Source organism: Littorina saxatilis, linkage group LG1 (assembly GCF_037325665.1).
Source record: "Littorina saxatilis isolate snail1 linkage group LG1, US_GU_Lsax_2.0, whole genome shotgun sequence".
NCBI lineage: Eukaryota > Metazoa > Mollusca > Gastropoda > Littorinimorpha > Littorinidae > Littorina > Littorina saxatilis.
Window position 1 is genome coordinate 101,250,840 of NC_090245.1, and position 18,749 is coordinate 101,269,588.

Genomic DNA, 18,749 nt, shown 5'->3' on the forward strand with positions numbered 1-18,749 from the left:
AAGCAGCATTGCAGTGACAATGTCGTCTGCTATTACGAGGGGAAACAACTCTGTTTTCGTTCCTTTGCAAGCCCGATACTGAAACGGTCAACAAAAATCAGCTGACGACAGGAATGCTTGACAGGTAAGTTTCTTCACTATTTTTGACGTTTTCATTATTTAAGAAAGTATTTGCAGGCATAGTATCGAAGCATTCTGTTCACTGCACCGCGTATCAAGGTTTGGTAAGTGCAGAGGCGCCGTTTTCAGCCAAGTTTGAAGTTAGATCTAATTGTTTCGTGAAGTTGACCTTCGATCAGTCTCAGTCTGTCAGTGTTTGGTGATGCGAATTGAAACAATGAAGGGTCAGTCTTTTACTGTTGAATTAATATTGGTTTATCTGTGCACTGAAAAGACAGCTGGGTCGAAATATCTGTGACTGGAGAGTGGAATGTATTGTTTTGTCAATAACAAGCTTTCCAACAACCTACATTTCTTGTTTTTTTGTTTTTTTTATCCTTGAACAAGTTGAAGTTGAACTTCTAAGTTGAGTGTTAATATGTGCATTGAATGGGGCGCATTGTATTTTGCTGTTCTAGTCGAGTTAAGAATCGAGTAGATATTATTTTCCCGGGTATTGGAAATGCCATATATAGGGCCTATGTGTGTTTGGTTATTTGTGACCCAAACTGGTCGATCAAAGTAATTTGCTCACTGATGTGAAGTAGAGCAAGAATGAAAAATAGTATAGGTCTAGTAGTATGTTATTTTTAACTTTACACTCAAGTTCAAATTCTTTGGAATTCAGCGCACTGGCAAAAAAGAAATCATTTCATTTACTGATCGAGCTTCAATGGTATTTTTTGTGGGTTTTTTCCACTGCATATAGTTAGTGGTGTGTGTTTTACTGTCTCATAAGACTCAAATTATAATTTAAACAGCGATGCTTAGAGTTTTAAATAAAATGTGTTTGTGTTGCACAGTGCGTACTGATGTATGCAGGATATTTGAATTATTACAGATGCATACCAGCTGGATCCTGTTGTAACATGTCACACCTTGAGATGAGACACCCACAATGGAAACATCACACTCACAGCTGTCTTGAATTGGAAAAGGTCAGTTGCCTCTTTATTATTCATGTACACAGTGTATGTGTTTTGTGCTGTGTGTGCAGTTTAAATTTCAAAGATCACTCTGGCTTTCTGTTACTTTTTTGTGTAAAAATGTGTGTATCTGATGGTTTTGGGGGCTTTATGTTCTAATTTGAACACTTCTGAAGAACGGCATATTATATATATATATATATAGGTATATGTGTACTTAGGTTTTTTGTTGCCTCTATAATCTATTCCATGCTTTAACCATACAGACTCATAATGTGGCTTGTGTGTGTGTGCGTGTTTTATGTGATGTTAGTAAGTTGTGGAATTATCTGAGTAATTCTGAGTTACATTAAAATAAGTAACAGTGTGGCCACTTATGTTTCCAGTACACAGCGGCTGACCATTCGGACCATGTTTCCTATTGGGAATTGATCTTGGCTGTTTCTGTTCTGCAAAGGTATGATTAAGGCTTCCTTTGATGATGAATGTTTTTGTGTGTGTTTCTGTGTATGTGTCACTGTGGGTGTGTGTGTGTGTGTGTGTGTGTATGTGTGTGTGTGTGTGTGAATGAAACTTCAGTAATTTATGCTTTCACTTTTCAGAGTTACATGACATACAAGCCAAAATATGATATATTTTGCTGAAATTTGAATCAATGAATGTCTTTGTAGTCAGTAATTTTCAGGGTTGAAGTTCTGACTCAAAATGACTGTGATTGATAAACTCCATATCAGAAATGTTAGTTAGGACAAGTATTATTTAAACTCAATTTAACTGAATTCATGCAGGGAGAGGATTGTTATCACGAAGGTTACCAGTATACCAGGTTTATGATTTTTCAAAGTGCACAATCTCTTTTTCAGTGGACCCATTGAACTTCAAGTCCTGCATTTACAATGGTCCAGTGCTGTGTTTATCTGCTAACCTGGTCATACCAATGCGTTGTTGTGAACAGGTAAGTAATGCTTTTGCTTGCTTTTTATATTTAGTCAAGTTTTGACTAAATATTTTAACATCGAGGGGGAATCGAAACGAGGGTCGTGGTGTATGTGCGTATGTGTGTGCGTGCGTGTGTGTGTGTGTGTGTGTGTGTGTAGAGCGATTCAGACTAAACTACTGGACCGATCTTTATGAAATTTGACATGAGAGTTCCTGGGTATGAAATCCCCGAACGTTTTTTTCAGTTTTTTGATAAATGTCTTTGATGACGTCATATCCGGCTTTTCGTGAAAGTTGAGGCGGCACTGTCACGCCCTCATTTTTCAACCAAATTGGTTGAAATTTTGGTCAAGTACTCTTCAACGAAGCCCGGGGTTCGGTATTGCATTTCAGCTTGGTGGCTTAAAAATTAATTAATGACTTTGGTCATTAAAAATCTGAAAATTGTAAAAAAAAATAAAAATTTATAAAACGATCCAGATTTACGTTTATCTTATTCTCCATCATTTTCTGATTCCAAAAACATATAAATATGTTATATTCGGATTAAAAACAAGCTCTGAAAATTAAATATATGAAAATTATTATCAATTTTTTTTTTTCGAAATCAATTTAAAAACACTTTCATCTTATTCCTTGTCGGTTCCTGATTCCAAAAATATATAGATATGATATGTTTGGATTAAAAACACGCTCAGAAAGTTAAAACAAAGAGAGGTACAGAAAAGCGTGCTATCCTTCTCAGCGCAACGAATACCCCGCTCTTCTTGTCAATTCCACGTGCACTGCCTTTGCCACGGGCGGTGGAGTGACGATGCTACGAGAATACGGTCTTGCTGCGTTGCGTTGCGTTCAGTTTCATTCTGTGAGTTCGACAGCTACTTGACTAAATATTGTATTTTCGCCTTACGCGACTTGTTTCTCTTTGGTTTCATCTTCTTATGCAGTTGTCCCTACTTCAGTACCAGTGTTTTGGACTGAACATGTAGAGCTCAGAAGTCTCTATGTCATGCTTAAACCACAGGCTAATCCTTTGACTTGCGCACGCATGTGACTGTGTTTAATGGTGATGTCTGTAGGTATCTGTATTTAAGTGAGTAGTTATGATTAAATTACATATTCTTACTCCGAGTCACATATTAGCATTGACGCAGTCGAGATGCTAGGTTGACTGAAAAACGCTATCCCGTCTATAGTATAAGGGAAGCAACCCAAGCAAAAAAGTAGCAAGCTTGCTACCCTGGGTTGCCTCCCGTAGCGTGCATCACGCCACAGATCTCGTACCCGATACGAGACACCCTCATTCGACATCTTTCAGCCAGAGAGACAGGTCGTGCTTGATTTCGCTCCTAGGCCGGTTTTGCTGTCTGCTTGACACCTACCGGCCTCGGCTCCCCGTCTGCTCATAGCTGTTTCTAGCGGTGAGATTGTTCCTTTTTGTTGTTGTTTGCATTGTCATTCTGCTGAGAATTTTTCCGTCCGCGGACTTACGAATTTTGCTCAGTAGTTTTTGCTGTGGCCGCCATTTTGGTCGCCATTTTTCGCTTACACGTGGTGTTTTTTGCTGGTTAGTTTGGGTCCGTGCTACGGACTTTGAGCGTTTACCAGTAGCATTGGTAGCTGCTTGTAGCTGGTACGTTAGTGCTAGTTTATTCTGCTGAAGTTTTACGTCCTAGAGACTTGTGTATTTTCAGTAGTTTGTTTTTCTCGTGTGACAGCATGTCTGATAGTGAGAAAAGCGAGCGGCTAAGGCCGAGGTTAGGGGCAAAGGCCCTGTTAAACCTAAGTCCTCGGCTTCCACCTCTTCTGCTAGGAACCCCACGGTTCACGTTTTCTGACCCGAAGACTAACTTCGTTTTTCCTGTGCCTATTTAGGCTCCGGAGGAAACTTCGTCTGGCTCGCGGGCGGCGGGTGTGGCCGCTACCACGGCCGTTTCTACCCCTGTACCTGCGCCGGAGGCTGGCGCTCTTGTTGCTAGCCTTTTGTCTTCTTTGATTCCAGAAATTCGGACGCTCGTTCGTACAGAAATGTCGCGGACGGACCCTGTTTCCAGCTCTGCCTCCCTCCCGGGGGTGTGCGACCCTCGGTCGTTGGCTTCCTTTGTTCCTGATCACCTGTCCAGCCTGCTGGCTTCTGTGATGGCTCTGGAGTCCGTGCACAGGGAGGCGTTTCTCTTCTCGGCCGGCGCTCGGTGGCTTCCGCTTGCGGGAGTGCACCTGAGCAGGTCCCTTTGGGGGATACGGTCGACACAAGGTATGTGCTCGCAGCAGCCGTCCGCGGCAGCTGCACTTCCGGTTCCCGGAAGTAGTGGTTCACTGGTTGCGGACAGACCATGGTCCCCTCCGGTTCGAGCTGCGCTTTACGTAAGCAGTCGTTCGCGGCAGCTTCCTTCCGGCTCCGGCCGGAAGTGGTGGTTCACTGGTTGCGGACAGACCATGGTCCCCTCCGGTTCGAGCTGCTCTTTACGTAAGCAGTCGTTCGCGGCAGCTTCCTTCCGGCTCCGGCCGGAAGTGGTGGTTCACTGGTTGCGGACAGACCATGGTCCCATCCGGTTCGAGCTGCGCTTTACGTAAGCAGCCGTTCGCGGCAGCTTCGCTTCCGGCTCCGGCCGGAAGTGTTGGTTCACTGGTTTGCGGACAGCCCATGGTCCCTTCCGGTTCGAGCCTTGCCCTGCTACAGCAGCCGTTTCCGGCAGCTGCTCTTCCTGCCTGGGCAGGAAATGTAGGTCAAACGGGTCGTGCACAGTCATCTGTCACTTCCGGTTCCGGCCTAGGGCTTGCGGCAGCTTCGCTTCCGGCTCCGGCCGGAAGTGTTGGTTCACTGGTTTGCGGACAGCCCATGGTCCCTTCCGGTTCGAGCCTTGCCCTGCTACAGCAGCCGTTTCCGGCAGCTGCTCTTCCTGCCTGGGCAGGAAATGTAGGTCAAACGGGTCGTGCACAGTCATCTGTCACTTCCGGTTCCGGCCTAGGGCCTCCGGGTTGTGGCTTGCAGACTCCTCAGCACCAGCTATGGCATAGTTCTGCTGTTGCGTCTGCACTCCCTGCTCCTCCCGGCTTTTCCGGTTCGGTTCCCGCTGCTTCCGTTGTGTCGCCGGTGAATTTCGAATACGGTGGTTCTCCTGGGCATACAGGCTTTTTGCCTCTGTTGGGACAGCAGCAGCCACCCACTTCGGTGGTGGCCGCTAGCTCCTCTCTTCAGCTGCCTTCGGTTGTTGGTGACTCTCATCTTCCTCTTAGTCAGGGGTGCGAGTTTCATCGATGGCCAACAGGATGGGCGTTTGGCTTACGGCCTTCCCTCGCAGCGTCATTTGTCGGGTTCTTTTGGCTATGAGCCGTCCCCTTCAGGTGGCGTTTCGGACTTTGGGTCCGTGTGCGAGGAGCAGCTGCCTTCGGCGGCTCTGGCCAGCTTCCGAATTTACGTCAGCAGTCGTTCGCGGCAGCCGCTTCCAGCTCCGGCCGGAAGTAGAGGTTCACTTGCTAGTGCACAGACTACTGTCACGTCTGGTTCGAGCCTTGTCCTATGACAGCGGTCGCCCGCGACAGCTGTTCTTCCGGTTCCGACCGGAAGTGTAGGTTCACTGGTTAGTGCACAGGCTACTGTCACGTCCGGTTCGAGCCTTGCCTTACGTCGGCAGTCGTACGCGACAGCGGCACTTCCGGTTCACGGAAGTAGTGCCTCTTTGGAAGGTGGACAAATAATGATCCCATCCTGCTTGAGCTGCGCTATACGTAAGCAGTCGTTCGCGACAGCTTCTCTTCCGGCTCCGGCTGGAAATGTTAGTTCATCGGTGTGTGGGCAGCCCATGGCCCTTTCCGGTTTGAGCTTTGCCCTTTGCACGGCAGCCATTTCCGGCAGCTTCGCTTCCGGCCTTGGCAGGAGGGTAGGTCAAGCGGGTAGTGCACAGGTTACTGTCACTTCCGGTTCTGGCCTACGGCCTACCTTTGGGTTCCGAGCTTCAGCTCGTAGGTGGCTCAGCACCAGCTTTGGCATAGCGCTGCTGTGGCTGCCGCACTTCCGGCTCCTCCCGGATTTTCCGGTTCAGTTCCCGCTGCTTCCGTTTGGTCGCCGGTGAATTTCGAACAAGGCTTGCCCTATGGGCATACAGGCTTCTTGCCTCTGTTGGGACAGCAGCATCCACACACTCCGGTGGTGGCCGCTAGCTCCTCTCTCCCACTTTCCTTGGTTTTTGATTCCTCTCATCCTCCCCTCAGTTAGGGAATGAGCACAATCGATTGCCAACAGGAAGGACTTCGGTTGGCAAAGAGGAAGCAGCTACTTCTGGTTTGAAGAATCGCCCTTTGTAGCTTTTCGCCTTTTTGCCTTTTCGCCGAGCCCCCCTCTTCGACAGGGGGTGGCCTCCGGCGTCGGTTTCGTTGCTGGTTCCTCAGGGTTCAGCTTCGGAGCCGGCATCGGAATGCCTTGCCGCTCCTGCGCAGGCTTCCTCCTTAGCGGACCAGAGGAAGTTGCCTTGGCCAGGGTCGTCTCGTAGCCGGCTGTTGGCCTTTCCCCGTCCGCGTGCACCGTTTCCGGTCACGCCGGATCTTCTTTCGCTTCTTACGAAGCCGTTGAGGAAGGATTCGGTTCTGCCGCTCTATGGGCAGAATCTCCTATTCTCTGAGGAAGGGGGCTGACAACTTTTGGAACTCAGTTCCATTTCCGAGACTCTCCTGCGGGCGCTTTCTCGCGCTCTGGCAGATTCCTTGGCGCCCTTTCCCCTTAGTAAAGGGCAGGACGCGGAGGAAGTGTCTCACTCCTCTCCACACTTACAAGGGTGAACGAGGCACAGATGAGGCTGTCCTCTCTGCACTATTTCCATGCGGTCTCGTGCGGAAGGGACTTGTTTCTTGCCCACTCCCGGTTTTCTGAGGAGTCGACAAGGAACATTCTCAGTTCGTCATCCTTGGTGGACGGTCTCTCTCCGGCAGCCTGGCCTCTCATGCCAGAAGCAGGGGATTGAGAACAGCGGTTCCCTTCTTTTGAGCTTCAATTTGAAAGCAGCAAAAGCAGGCCGCTCCTAAGCAGGCTATACCTAAGCGGACTTAGCCTAAGCGGCCTACGTCCTCAGCTCAGGTGAGATTGTTTCTTTCACAGCCGTCATAGGTACGCTGGGTTTTTGAAACAACAGCCGGCCTTAGGGCTTCGGGGTTTTAGCCTCGGCGGGAGCAACAGCCATTTCATCCGTTGGAGGTGGCGGTTGTTGCTTTCCTTGTGCTTGTGGCTTCGGGCTTCGACATTCTTTCTCTTTCCCAGCGTATGGGTGCTGAGAGGTCGATTTCCGTTTAAAAGGGGGTTTCTGCCTTTGGGCTTCCCCGTTTTCTCTTGCCACGAGCTTCTGGACTCGGTCCAGGTTTGTCTTTCGCCGAGTCTGACTTTGTCTTTCTCTAGCGATCAGACGCGTTCTGGTGTTTCGTCCAAACTTAAGGTTCACTTGAGTTGGCCTCGGAAGTAACATTCAGATTTTCCTGAGGGTGCATTGTCTGGGCATTGCATGTTTGAGAAGTCATTCTTGGCTTGTCACTTTTTCTCAGGTTTTTTGGCTACTCCTCCCCTTTTTGGGCAGAGGTCTAGCTAATGTTCCAGTTTTCTCGGTGCTGGCCTCTAGGCCAGCATCTTTTTCGGCGGCCGAAACTGTTGGTTTCTTACTGTGCCTGTGTACTTTGAGTACTTTGGTGCAATGGCCGGCCTACGGGCAGCAAGGCTCTCGGCCTTAGCCTGTGTTATAGTCTCCTGCCTGTCGTGTTGCGACTTTGGCAATTGGTTCTTGTGACTGCGGATTTCGTCTCTTCCTCTTCTCCATCATGCTTGCATGATGTGAGTTGGGACGATTTCTGCTGGGTTGGGCTTCCGGCCTGGTCATCCCTTTTTCACTTGCAACTATGACTATTACTGAGAACTCTGGTCTCGGGAGGCTGACGGCTGGTTCGCTTCACGGTTTTCCGTCTTTCTTACCAGCTACGTCCTTTCTGTTTCGGGTTTTTTGATTCATTTTCAATTACCTACAAGCAGTCTGCTCTGCGATCACGCTGGCTTTTGTCATTTTGTTTCCGGTCTCCGGTCACATTAGGATTTGGCCACTGCGGGTCCGCATTTGCGGTGCTTATGCACTACCTTAGGTCGCTTCGTCCCCTTTTTTACCCCTCTCTCTGCTTTCGCAGGGATGGGCAGGGGACGACCGGTGACCGTCTCCCTTGAGTTTTGCTCATTGAGTTGGACCCTGGTACTTGATACTCAGGCGTCTCTCTCTTTCCGGTTTGGAGTTTGGTCACTCTTCCGGAGCTGACTGTTCTCTCAACGGCCTTTTGGGCCTCACTCCATCCCAAAGTTTTCTTACTTTGGCATGGTTGCCTTATGGTCTCCGTGAGGGTCGGTCCTTTTCAGGGCTTAGCCGGCAACCTTACGCACGGATCTTTTCCAGGCCATTAGCATTTCCTTCCATTTAAGGGGGGGGGGGGGCAGCTTGTCCTTCCCTCTACTTGGTCGGGTTTATCCAAGACTGGGGTCCTTTTCCGGACTGTTTTACGGTTCAGAAGATTGGAAGAAGTGCTGGGCACAGCTTACTGGCTCTCTGAGGTCGTCTTTCGCATTTCTTGCCTGAGAGACATCTCGGCTGTCAATCAGGGTGGTTCTCGGTCCGTTTCTGTCCTTTGGCAGTGGGCCAGTTCCTGGCAAGGGTTTAGAGTGAGTCAGTGGTTGCTTTCTCACGGGATCCTTTCCTGACTTTTGGCAGTGGGCCAGTTTCTTGGCAAGGGATTTTCTTGCCCTCCGCCTTGTCATAGCTTATGCTATCTTTCCCTCGGCTCGGCCCGAGCTCATTTCCAGGGCCTGGGCCTCCTCCTTGGCCTTTTTGGCCTATGGGGTTTGGATGATGTCCTGCGCACAGCTTCTGGCGCTAGGATTTTGTCTTATCAGGTTCTGCAGACATTGCTGCCCTCTGTCAGGATGGGTCTCGGCCTATTCCTTCCTTGGCGGCAGCTGGCTTTTGTCTCTCCAGAACTTTAGAGTGAGTTTGAACTTTTTGATCTTACCCACCACCTTGTTGGAGTTATCTGCTAATATGTGACTCGGAGTAAGAATATGTAATTTAATCGAAAATTTTTAATTAAATTTTCATTTGATTAATATACTTACCCGAGTCACATAGGTAATTCCCTCCCACCTTCCCCGCTTTTAGTTTCTTTGTATTCTAGAAGTCGAATGAGGGTGTCTCGTATCGGGTACGAGATCTGTGGCGTGATGCACGCTACGGGAGGCAACCCAGGGTAGCAAGCTTGCTACTTTTTTGCTTGGGTTGCTTCCCTTATACTATAGACGGGATAGCGTTTTTCAGTCAACCTAGCATCTCGACTGCGTCAATGCTAATATGTGACTCGGGTAAGTATATTAATCAAATGAAAATTTAATTAAAAATTTTCGATTTTAAATGAGTAACAGTGTGTCTGTTTATGATTGCAGTACATACGTTATGGCCAACCATCCTGATGATGTTTCCCTGTGGAGAGATCTTTTCTGTTTCTGTTCCGCAAAAGGGTTGACTGCGGCTTTCACTTATGGTATGTTTGATTTTGTTTTGTTTTTCTCAGCTATTCAGGCTTTCAGCAGGATAGTCAGACTTGAGAGTTACAGGCCTAAGAAGATTTTCAATCTTGACTGTAAATATTATCTTGATTCCTGGTTAGTGTTGTGGTTGTGCACCAATGTTATTCGACAAAAAGCTTCGGCATTTCAAATATTGGATGCCTTTTTTTGTTGTTTTATGAACCTAAACTGTGCTCTGAGTCTGACAGTATGTTCAGCCTCCGTCATAATAGGTCAGGTATGCAGACTCCAGGCCTGCATGTTCAATGTCCATAGTTTTGACCCCATGGAATTTCTGTAGATACAAAATTGCGGTACTACTTCTCTCCGAAGCTTACTTTTTACAGGCATGTCCAATACTTCACTTTGAAGATAGATTTAGTTAGTCTAGATGGGGTTTTCAGGGGTTTTCGGAAGTTTTCGGAGACAAGTATAGTACCCCAACATTGTTTTCTGGCCATAACATATAGACCCACATATATTTTGATGCAGGTTTAACTGGCTGATTGTCCTCTGTGTCTGGGATGAACACGGCTCTGAAATGCACTTTAACCGTGAACTTACATGTAAAAAAGACCAACTGATGTAAAAGGATATTATTTATTGACAATGTTCTTTTCTTTTGTGTAGCTTATCAAGGTGCTGCTAATCGATGCTGTCAACACAAATGAGAGACACTGAAACAAGGAAAGTCATACTCAGAGCCCTGGCAGCCACATACGTTCCATGTGTTCCCTTGCTGTAGAGTTTCACAAATCAATCTCAAATAATATTACTGGTGAGTGTTTGTGTTTTACACTTGTTTCGTTTGTGGGTACAATGGAACCTACCTTTCAAAAGATCTTGACTATTAACACAAAAATATACTGAAAGCAGATCACGTCCTATGAGAGAAACCATCTTTAAATGGAATTGTTTTCAGACATAATTACATTGTGAACTGAAAACTTGGAAAGCTAGTTACAAGGTTCTACTGTACAATTAGCTGCCTGTAAGATAAGTTTCACAGTATTTGCCTGTACTGTCAAGATGTTTTGGCATGATCAGTCACAAATAACACTCTTGGAAAGCACTTTGTGTCATCATTCCTGGTTTAAATGTTTGTGTTATGGAAGTTTTCTGAATTATGTGTCCCTGATTTTTTTCTTATGTTGTAATACAGGCTTTGTGTTTGTATTCATGTGTGTGTTACTTTGTATGTGAAGGAAGCTTTGAAGAATCAGCTAATATTGAGCTCCTTATTTTCTATTTCTTATCAAATAACCAAAGGGAAGTAATCGCTCAATGCATACGACATGTGTAATAGAGTAAGCGAGAGTTGTACGGAACCTTTTCTCCTGGCACCTGAGAGAATAACAAGCATTGAAATGAACATTGAATTTGTTCTGTTTAAAACCAGTCTTGATCTAAGGACTAAGTCCGGTCGAGAATAAAAGCTGGTTCTTGTATATGACTGTGTACGTAGGTGTTAGTTGGAGTGCCTTGGAGAATGATGAGCATATGAGCTTGCGGTGATCATCCTTTTTTGAGGATGAAAGTCGCTTGTTCATTTCAATGCTTGTTATTCTCTCAGGTGCCAGGAGAAAAGGTTCCGTACAACTCTCGCTTACTCTATTACACATGTCGTATGCATTGAGCGATTACTTCCCTTTGGTTATTTGATATCGCTCTGCCTCATTCTGTTTGACTTTCTATTTCTTATTTTCTGCCTTTCATGGCACTTTTTCAGTACTATGAGGATGAGTGTAAATAAATTAAAAACATGTACCTATAGTATAAATAAGTGGAGAACTGAAGGAAAATGGCTGTCGTGTGTTCAGGTGGCTTCAGACTATGTACACTAACTAATGATTTGATAAATTGTTGTTAGTTTCAGGGAAACTCTGTTGGACCTGGGCTGCAGAGGAGAGGTAGCAAATGCAGCCAAGCAGATCGAGTCTCATCTTTTGAAGGAAGGGAAGGCGCATCACTTGCTTATGCCTGGTGATGGATCACCGAGGACGTCAGCACGGCACTGGGAGTCCTTACAAAACACATTGCCTTTCGCTGCATATATATTCAGAGATAGCCGAAAAGTCGCAGCATTGTGAATACAAATTGTATTTTGAGTGTTGATAATTATCACTAATTGATGGGGCGGGAATGTAGCTCAGTCGGTAGCGCGCTGGATTTGTATCCAGTTGGCCGCTGTCAGCGTGAGTTCGTCCACACGTTCGGCGAGAGGTTTATTTCTCAGAGTTACCTTTGTGTGCAGACTCTCCTCGGTGTCCGAACACCCCTGTGTGTACACGCAAGCACAAGACCAAGTGCGCACGAAAAAGATCCTGTAATCCATGTCAGAGTTCGGTGGGTTATAGAAACACGAAAATACCCAGCATGCTTCCTCCGAAAGCGGCGTATGGCTGCCTAAATGGCGGGGTGAAAACGGTCATACACGTAAAAGCCGTGGGAGTTTCAGCCCATGAACGAACAAACAAAATCATTAATTGATCAGCATTACATGGTTTTGTATTTTAAAACAAATGTGACTATTTCTTTAATACGCAAAGGGTTTCTTATTATATTTGTCCTAATCAAAAATGTTAAATGTGTCAAAATGCCATCAAATTCAAAATGTAAAGCCAAGGTAGAATATGATTCATAATTTTAGTTGTAACTAAGTAAGTGTATCTTGTTCTTCTTCTTCTGCGTTCGTGGGCTGCAACTGCTACGTACACTCGTGTTTTTTGCACGAGTGGAATTTTACGTGTATGACCGTTTTTTACCCCGCCATTTAGGCAGCCATACGCCGTTTTCGGAGGAAACATGCTGGCTATTTTCGTGTTTCTATAACACACCGAACTCTGACATGGATTACAGGATCTTTTTCGTGCGCACTTGGTCTTGTGCTTGCGTGTACACACGGGGGTGTTCGGACACCGAGGAGAGTCTGCACACAAAGTTGACTCTGATAAATAAATCTCTCGCCGAACGTGGGGACGAACTCACGCTGACAGCGGCCAACTGGATACAAATCCAGCGCGCTACCGACTGAGCTACATCCCCGCCCCAGTAAGTGTATCTAAATTTAATTACGCATTTTCACTAAGATTGTGAATATTTATAAAAATTGAAAATTGTTCAATAACATAATATTTTGATGAAACAATTTGTTTTTGAGTTTCTGCTTGCATGGTTTGAGTGAGTGTTGTTGTCAGAGTGCCTGAAAATATGAGCAGCTAAAAACATGCTTTATAAATAGCATAAACAATCCGGAATACGCATGTTATACGCATGCGATACGCATGCGGTACATCTGCGGGAGAGGTGCGTGTCACGCTCGATATCTGAGCAAAAAACGCATGCGTATCGCACGAAACAAAAGTTACAGAATCGTATGCGTATCGCATGCGTTTCACGCATGCGATACGCACGTTTTCACGCATGCGATACGCATGCGATACGCATGCATAATGTTTGTTGGGTGTAGATCTCTTTTTCGTTGAGAAAAGTTTATTTAATAGCAAAGACGCTCTAACAAGAGTTTGCAGAAAAGTTACTGCCTAAAACCTCTCAATTGTTGGAAATCGTACACTGTTCTATTTTTTGGATATTTGTTCATTTCATTTTTGATGTACTCCACTTCAAGGTGGTTTAGTGAGTGTGATTTTGATTACTTCCCTTGAGTTGGAAAAGTATTTTGTTTCACAAATGTTCTGAGTATGGTTTTTGTTTGTTTTTTCAGAATTTCACCATAACGATCAAGTACCAATGTTGGGTACTAACGGTTGTAACGAATAGACGAATTAAAGAAATGAAAAACGTCTGTTCATTGGGTGACACTTACCTGTATGTCAGAGTGTGGAGACATGAGACAGGACATTCATAGTGGGCGCAAATGATCTATTATTTTATGCCATCTAGTCTATGCAGTTTAAAATGCACAGCTAGTTACTCATGTATTGTTGCACTTAAGAAATTATAACCCACTAAGGCCTAAAAAAAAAATAGGTGTGGTTACAGTAACCTGACCTACCCTAATTTTAGGGGCCGATCCTATAACTTTTTATTACATTTGTCAAAAAAACCAAAAAAAACAGTGAAAAAAACGAGTGCAAAAAACGCAATGAAAGCGAAAGCGCCCGAGTCGCACACTTATTTCCCTGTCAAGTAGGTTTAATTTGTACACATTAGAAAAAAAAGTTAAAAAAAAAAAAGTGATTGCCTACCTACCTACCCTATTTTTTTGGCTATGTTACCGTAACCACACCTATTTTTTGGGGGGGCCTAAATGATACTGTGCGTGTGTGTGTGTGTGTAACTTTTGCTTCAGCTTTTGTGGGCCCACATTCAATACCTGTTCAGAATTAAAAGAAAAAAGACTCTGTTTTGAACAGAAAATCTGTTTTCTGTCATGATAACGATTCTTTTTCTTTGTGCAGAGGGCAAACCAGGCATTTTCAAAATTGATCAAGTGGAAAAACGGCCAGTTGAACGGCCAGTGATCATAGCTTGGGAACAACGAAACACAACACTTCTTCCTGAGGATCTCAAGAGTTTCTTTATGACAACTGATGGATTTCATTTGACCTGGAGTGTTAAGATGGAGAGTAAGGCATTTATTTTACTAATTTTGAGCACACAAATAAATCAGGGCTTCATCAATTGGTGCCAATTCTTTTTTTTCTTCTGTATAAGTGAACAACCTCCGTGTCAGGTTTAGCAATGTGAAATTTAAGGACAGGGTGTTCCTTCTGTATTAAAGTGTTCTGCACATTGTGGATAGTTGATGGTTGCATGTTTTAAACCAAATTCCCAGGTTTCGATTGAGTAAAATAAAAGTAGTGTAAGTAAGGCTGTTAAATAGTAGTTGACATTGTGTGCAGTGCTTTGATATTGTACTCGTTTCATGCTTAGTCAAACACGTTCTAACACATAGTCGTTAGTGTTATTTTATGATGTAGCACAGAACAGACGAAGAAGTCATTATTTTGTTGTTCTACCTGTGTTTTTAGTCAGGGATTTACAGAAAAGGGAAAGGGTATAAACATACATGTGACTCACTGACTGGTCAAATCTGGGTTGAAGTGATCGACTTTTGGATTTTTGGTTTTTATTTTAAGGGCAATTGTTGTTTTTCAGATGGGCCTTTGCCTGTTGGACGTCTGCACATAAACGGCATTGGACATTTCGTTCGTTTGAACCCCCCCACAGACACTGTGCCCTCTGTGGCTCCTTCTCTTTGCGACCTAGATTTTGACTCTGATGATGAATCAGGTAAGACGGGAACATATCCTTTCTAATACATTACTAAAAAGAAAAAAGATTGCATCTAGCATGAGGTGATAGGATAAATTGTGACCACTCATGCAGCTGTCTTTATATACAAAGAAAGTTTAAATGCTTTAGTCAACTGTGCATTTGTAAAGCAAATTGATTGTACGGTACTATTTTCATGCTAAAATGTTTGATGTACACAGCAGATGAGCCAAGCAAGCCGAAGTTCAGCGGGGGATTTCGACTGTTTGAACTGGATAACTGTGATAACTACGGAAGAGTGTGTGTGGTCTACAGAGAGCCCAAGCAGAGCTGTGGTAAGTGAAGAACTTGTTGATCTACTGTTTGTTGCATGCAAAAAACATTTTGAAAGTAGAATAGTGCAAGGTATGCTGTTTTGTCAACAAGAGTGTGAGTGATTTAAAAAAAACCTCTGATATGTCTCTCTAGCTATGTTTTAACAACTCAAATCAAAACTTCAGATGTTACTGGTATGCTACACTTTTTTTTTTTTAACAAGAACCACATGTGTGAAGTGTCGAGACTGATGAAAGGCTTGGAAGTTAAACTGTTAAGATAGGTGCAGGTACATAGATATTCTTTAGTTTAAACTTAAAGATATTAGTATATTGTGCAGTATGTAAGTTGTTCATTAAATTACATATTCTTACCCAACTCATATAGAAAGCAATAACTTCGTTTGGTTGCTAAGACATTGAAGCACTCTTACATGGTAACATGGGGAGATAACTCTAAAACAAAAACCACATGCCATATAAGGCATGGTCCGTAGTGGTTATCTCCCCTACCGGTGTACCGCACATGCGCAGGATGTATACCGGTGACACTCATTCCTTTTCCTTCAACGCACGGCGCTGGACGTGTTTTTGAAGTGCTCGATCTGGCTTTTCTTTAGCCATTGGTCTTTACTTGTGTGAAGACCATCGAATCTCGGTAACGTTGTTTCATCTTTCTTCCTTTCTTCAGGAATTGGTGAGAGTTTTTATTTTTCTTATTGCAAGAATTTTCTTAGCGTATTTGAGCGTTTTGCATCTTGTTGTTGTTAGTTCATTTTTGATTCCAAAGGGCTGACAAGCAGAAAGATAAAGAGAAATCGCGGAGTTCTGCCAAGCAGGTTAGCTCTCCAGGTTAGCGTTGGCAGGAGGTGTTCTTGGCGAAGTACGCAAACCTGCGGCAACGGTTTCCGCTTTAGCGGAAGTGCATACCAGCCAAAAGGTTCATTCCTCACGTCAGCCTTATGCCCTACTGGGGTACGGGTTGGGGTGTGAAGAGCATGTGTCCGCTACTTCTGGTAGTAGGACAACAGGATCTTCCGGTTGCCATTCTATGGGTCCGGTTGGTGCTGATGCTTACCAATCCACTGCTGGTTCCGCTTCCGCTTCTGCGGCTGTGGCTTCCGGTGGCAGGATGGTATTGCCTTCTGCCGCTAACACTTCTGTGTTTGTAGTTGGCACTCATCAGCCTTCGGCTTCCGGTTCCGCTACTGCGGTTTCCTCTGCTGTTACACAGGCTGCATCCACTTCCTCTCCCAGCGTTTCAGCTGGCATGAGGCAGGTGGATGGGGGATCCGTTCACGGAGTTCCGGCTTCCGGGAATTTTTCCCAACCTTTTCCGGTTTTGGCACATGTCGCCTCAACGGGATTGGTTTCCGGTTCTCATCCCTTAGATGATCGTTGGGATGCTACTGAACAGGATGAAGAGGATGTGGAAGACGAAGCTTCTGAAGCAGATGGGGATGCCCCTCTTCGACTTCCGGCTAAGCTGCCATCTTTGTTGGCACTAGCAGCAGAGGTTACTACGCACTATTTCCCTGAAGGGGTAGCGGTAGCATCTTCATCTGCTGTTCCTCCACCATCAGCCTTTGCTGATTTTGCTCCGTCTCATGAGCAATCTGCGAACTTCAAGTTTTTAGAGTCTCCTTCGGTGGCTTTTCAACTTGCAAAAGTTTTTTCAAACGATGTTTCTTCCCCACCTCTGCCTTTGTTGACAGCGCATGGGGAAGCTCCTGCTTCGGCTTTGCCTTGGCTTGCGACTCCGGGACGTGTGGCTCATCACTATGTGACCACCAACCGGAAGCTTCGTCTTGCTAACACTGGCCGGAACTTGATCAATTCCTTTGCCCTGCCTACGGTTCCACTTCCGGTTTTGTCGGACTTGGCAGTCATTAGACAAGATGGTTACAACAAAGAGAGACTTTCCGTTTGTAAGGAAAAGGATCTCATTGCTGTTGAGGAATGCGGCCGCTCTTCCTTGGAATTATCGTCTTTGACTGAGACGCTGATTCGCTCTCTCTCGCGGGCAGTTACGTCCTCACTGGATCCCTTTGTGTTCAGGCAGGACGCAGATCCAGAGAATGTGGCTTTGCTCTTTGCAATCTTAGCGAGGGTATCATCAGAACAAATGGCTATGTCTGCGAGATTGTACGCGCAGGCTATTTTCTGGCGATGAGAAGCTCTTTTGACGGGCTCTCGTCTCTCGTCTAGAGGATAAGAACATTCAGGACTCTCTTAGGGTCTCCCCTTTTCTCGAGGGCTCTCTCAGGATTCGCTGGGCCTCCCGCTCCTTTGTTCTCGGCATCTTCCAACGCCGGTCAGAGTTCGAAGTCTGGGTCGTCTTCGAGGGGAAAGAATCGTTCTCGTCCTTTCTCCAAGATCAGACCAGTCCTTCTTTCGGAAGAGGGGGTCAGGTCGAAAGCCTAACCCCCAATGATGCTCCCCCGGTCCGAGCACCCATGCATCCCCCACTCTTTCGGTGGCGGGAGGTCTTTTTCGGGCCTTACCAGCTTGGTTGAAGAAAACGGACAACCACTGGATCGCGGGGGTGCTCCGATCGGGGTTCCAGCTCCTTTGGAGCACTCACAGAGCTCCTTTGACCTGAACCCCTCCTCCTTTTCGATTTCCGGCGAGGACAGAAGCCAGAGATGCTATTCAGGCCGAGGTCGAACATCTTCTTCAGAAGCAAGCCGTGGAAGAGGTTCTAGATCATGCCTCCCCAGGCTTTTACGGACGTCTTTTTGTCGTCCCAAAAGCCTCGGGAGGATGGCGTCCAGTTCTAGATCTCTCCCAGTTAAACCTATTTCTAAGGAAAATCAGGTTTACCATGGAGACACCCACTTCACTGAGGCCTTCCGATTGGGTGACGTCCATAGACCTAACGGACGCGTACTTCCACATTCTGATGCACCAAACAGACCGGAAATGGCTTCGGTTTGTTTGGGGCAACAGGATCTTCCAATTCAGAGCCCTACCATTCGACCTCTCTTTGGCTCCTTGGATCTTTACTATGGTAGTGCGCCAGTTTTGCGCATTGATCAGGGGTCAAGGTATACGTCTCAGGACGTACTTGGACGATTGGCTGATTTTAAATCAGGCCGAATATCTGTGTCTAGCCACACGCAGCTAGTACTGCAGGAGGCAGCGGAACTAGGGTTCAGAGTCAACGACAAGAAGTCGGAGTTGAAGCCTTCCCAGAATTTCACATATCTGGGGATGGTCTTCAACACAGTGGATTGGACGGTTCAGCCCACGCAAAGGAGGGTAGACAAGATCCAGGGTCAGATCAGGGACACAGCGGATCTTTCCATGGCCTCCGTCAGATCTCTGACATCCATCTTAGGTCAGATGGAATCCATGTCCTCTGTGACACCTTTGGGCAGGCTGCACAAACGGCCCTTTCAAGAAGCCCTGAACGCCAGATGGGAACCGGAATCGCAGAACTGGGAGACGTTGGTCTCTCTTCGCGACTGGTTTGCCGACACGACCAGGCAATGGTTGATCACAGCTTGGCTTACGCAAGGCGTTCCCATCGTTCGTTCCCCTCCGTCGAAGCTCCTATTCACAGACGCTTCGCTCAGGGGGTGGGGGGCTCATCTG

At 45.9% G+C, this 18,749-nt stretch overlaps 1 protein-coding gene across 4 annotated transcripts in view; it reads left to right on the plus strand.

Annotated features, from left to right (window-relative positions):
- LOC138947669 (tubulin polyglutamylase complex subunit 2-like) overlaps positions 1–18,749 on the plus strand; it is a 41,903-nt gene that overhangs the window by 3,896 nt on the left and 19,258 nt on the right. For 2 of the 4 annotated variants that reach the window (XM_070319206.1, XM_070319218.1), the window contains exons 2-4: positions 14,022–14,189; positions 14,722–14,856; positions 15,063–15,173. In XM_070319206.1, coding sequence (XP_070175307.1) covers positions 14,022–14,189; positions 14,722–14,856; positions 15,063–15,173 — 414 coding nt within the window. Of the gene's footprint in view, positions 1–14,021; positions 14,190–14,721; positions 14,857–15,059; positions 15,174–18,749 lie in introns of all 4 variants that reach the window. The other 2 variants (XM_070319199.1, XM_070319215.1) reach the window with 1 other exon arrangement.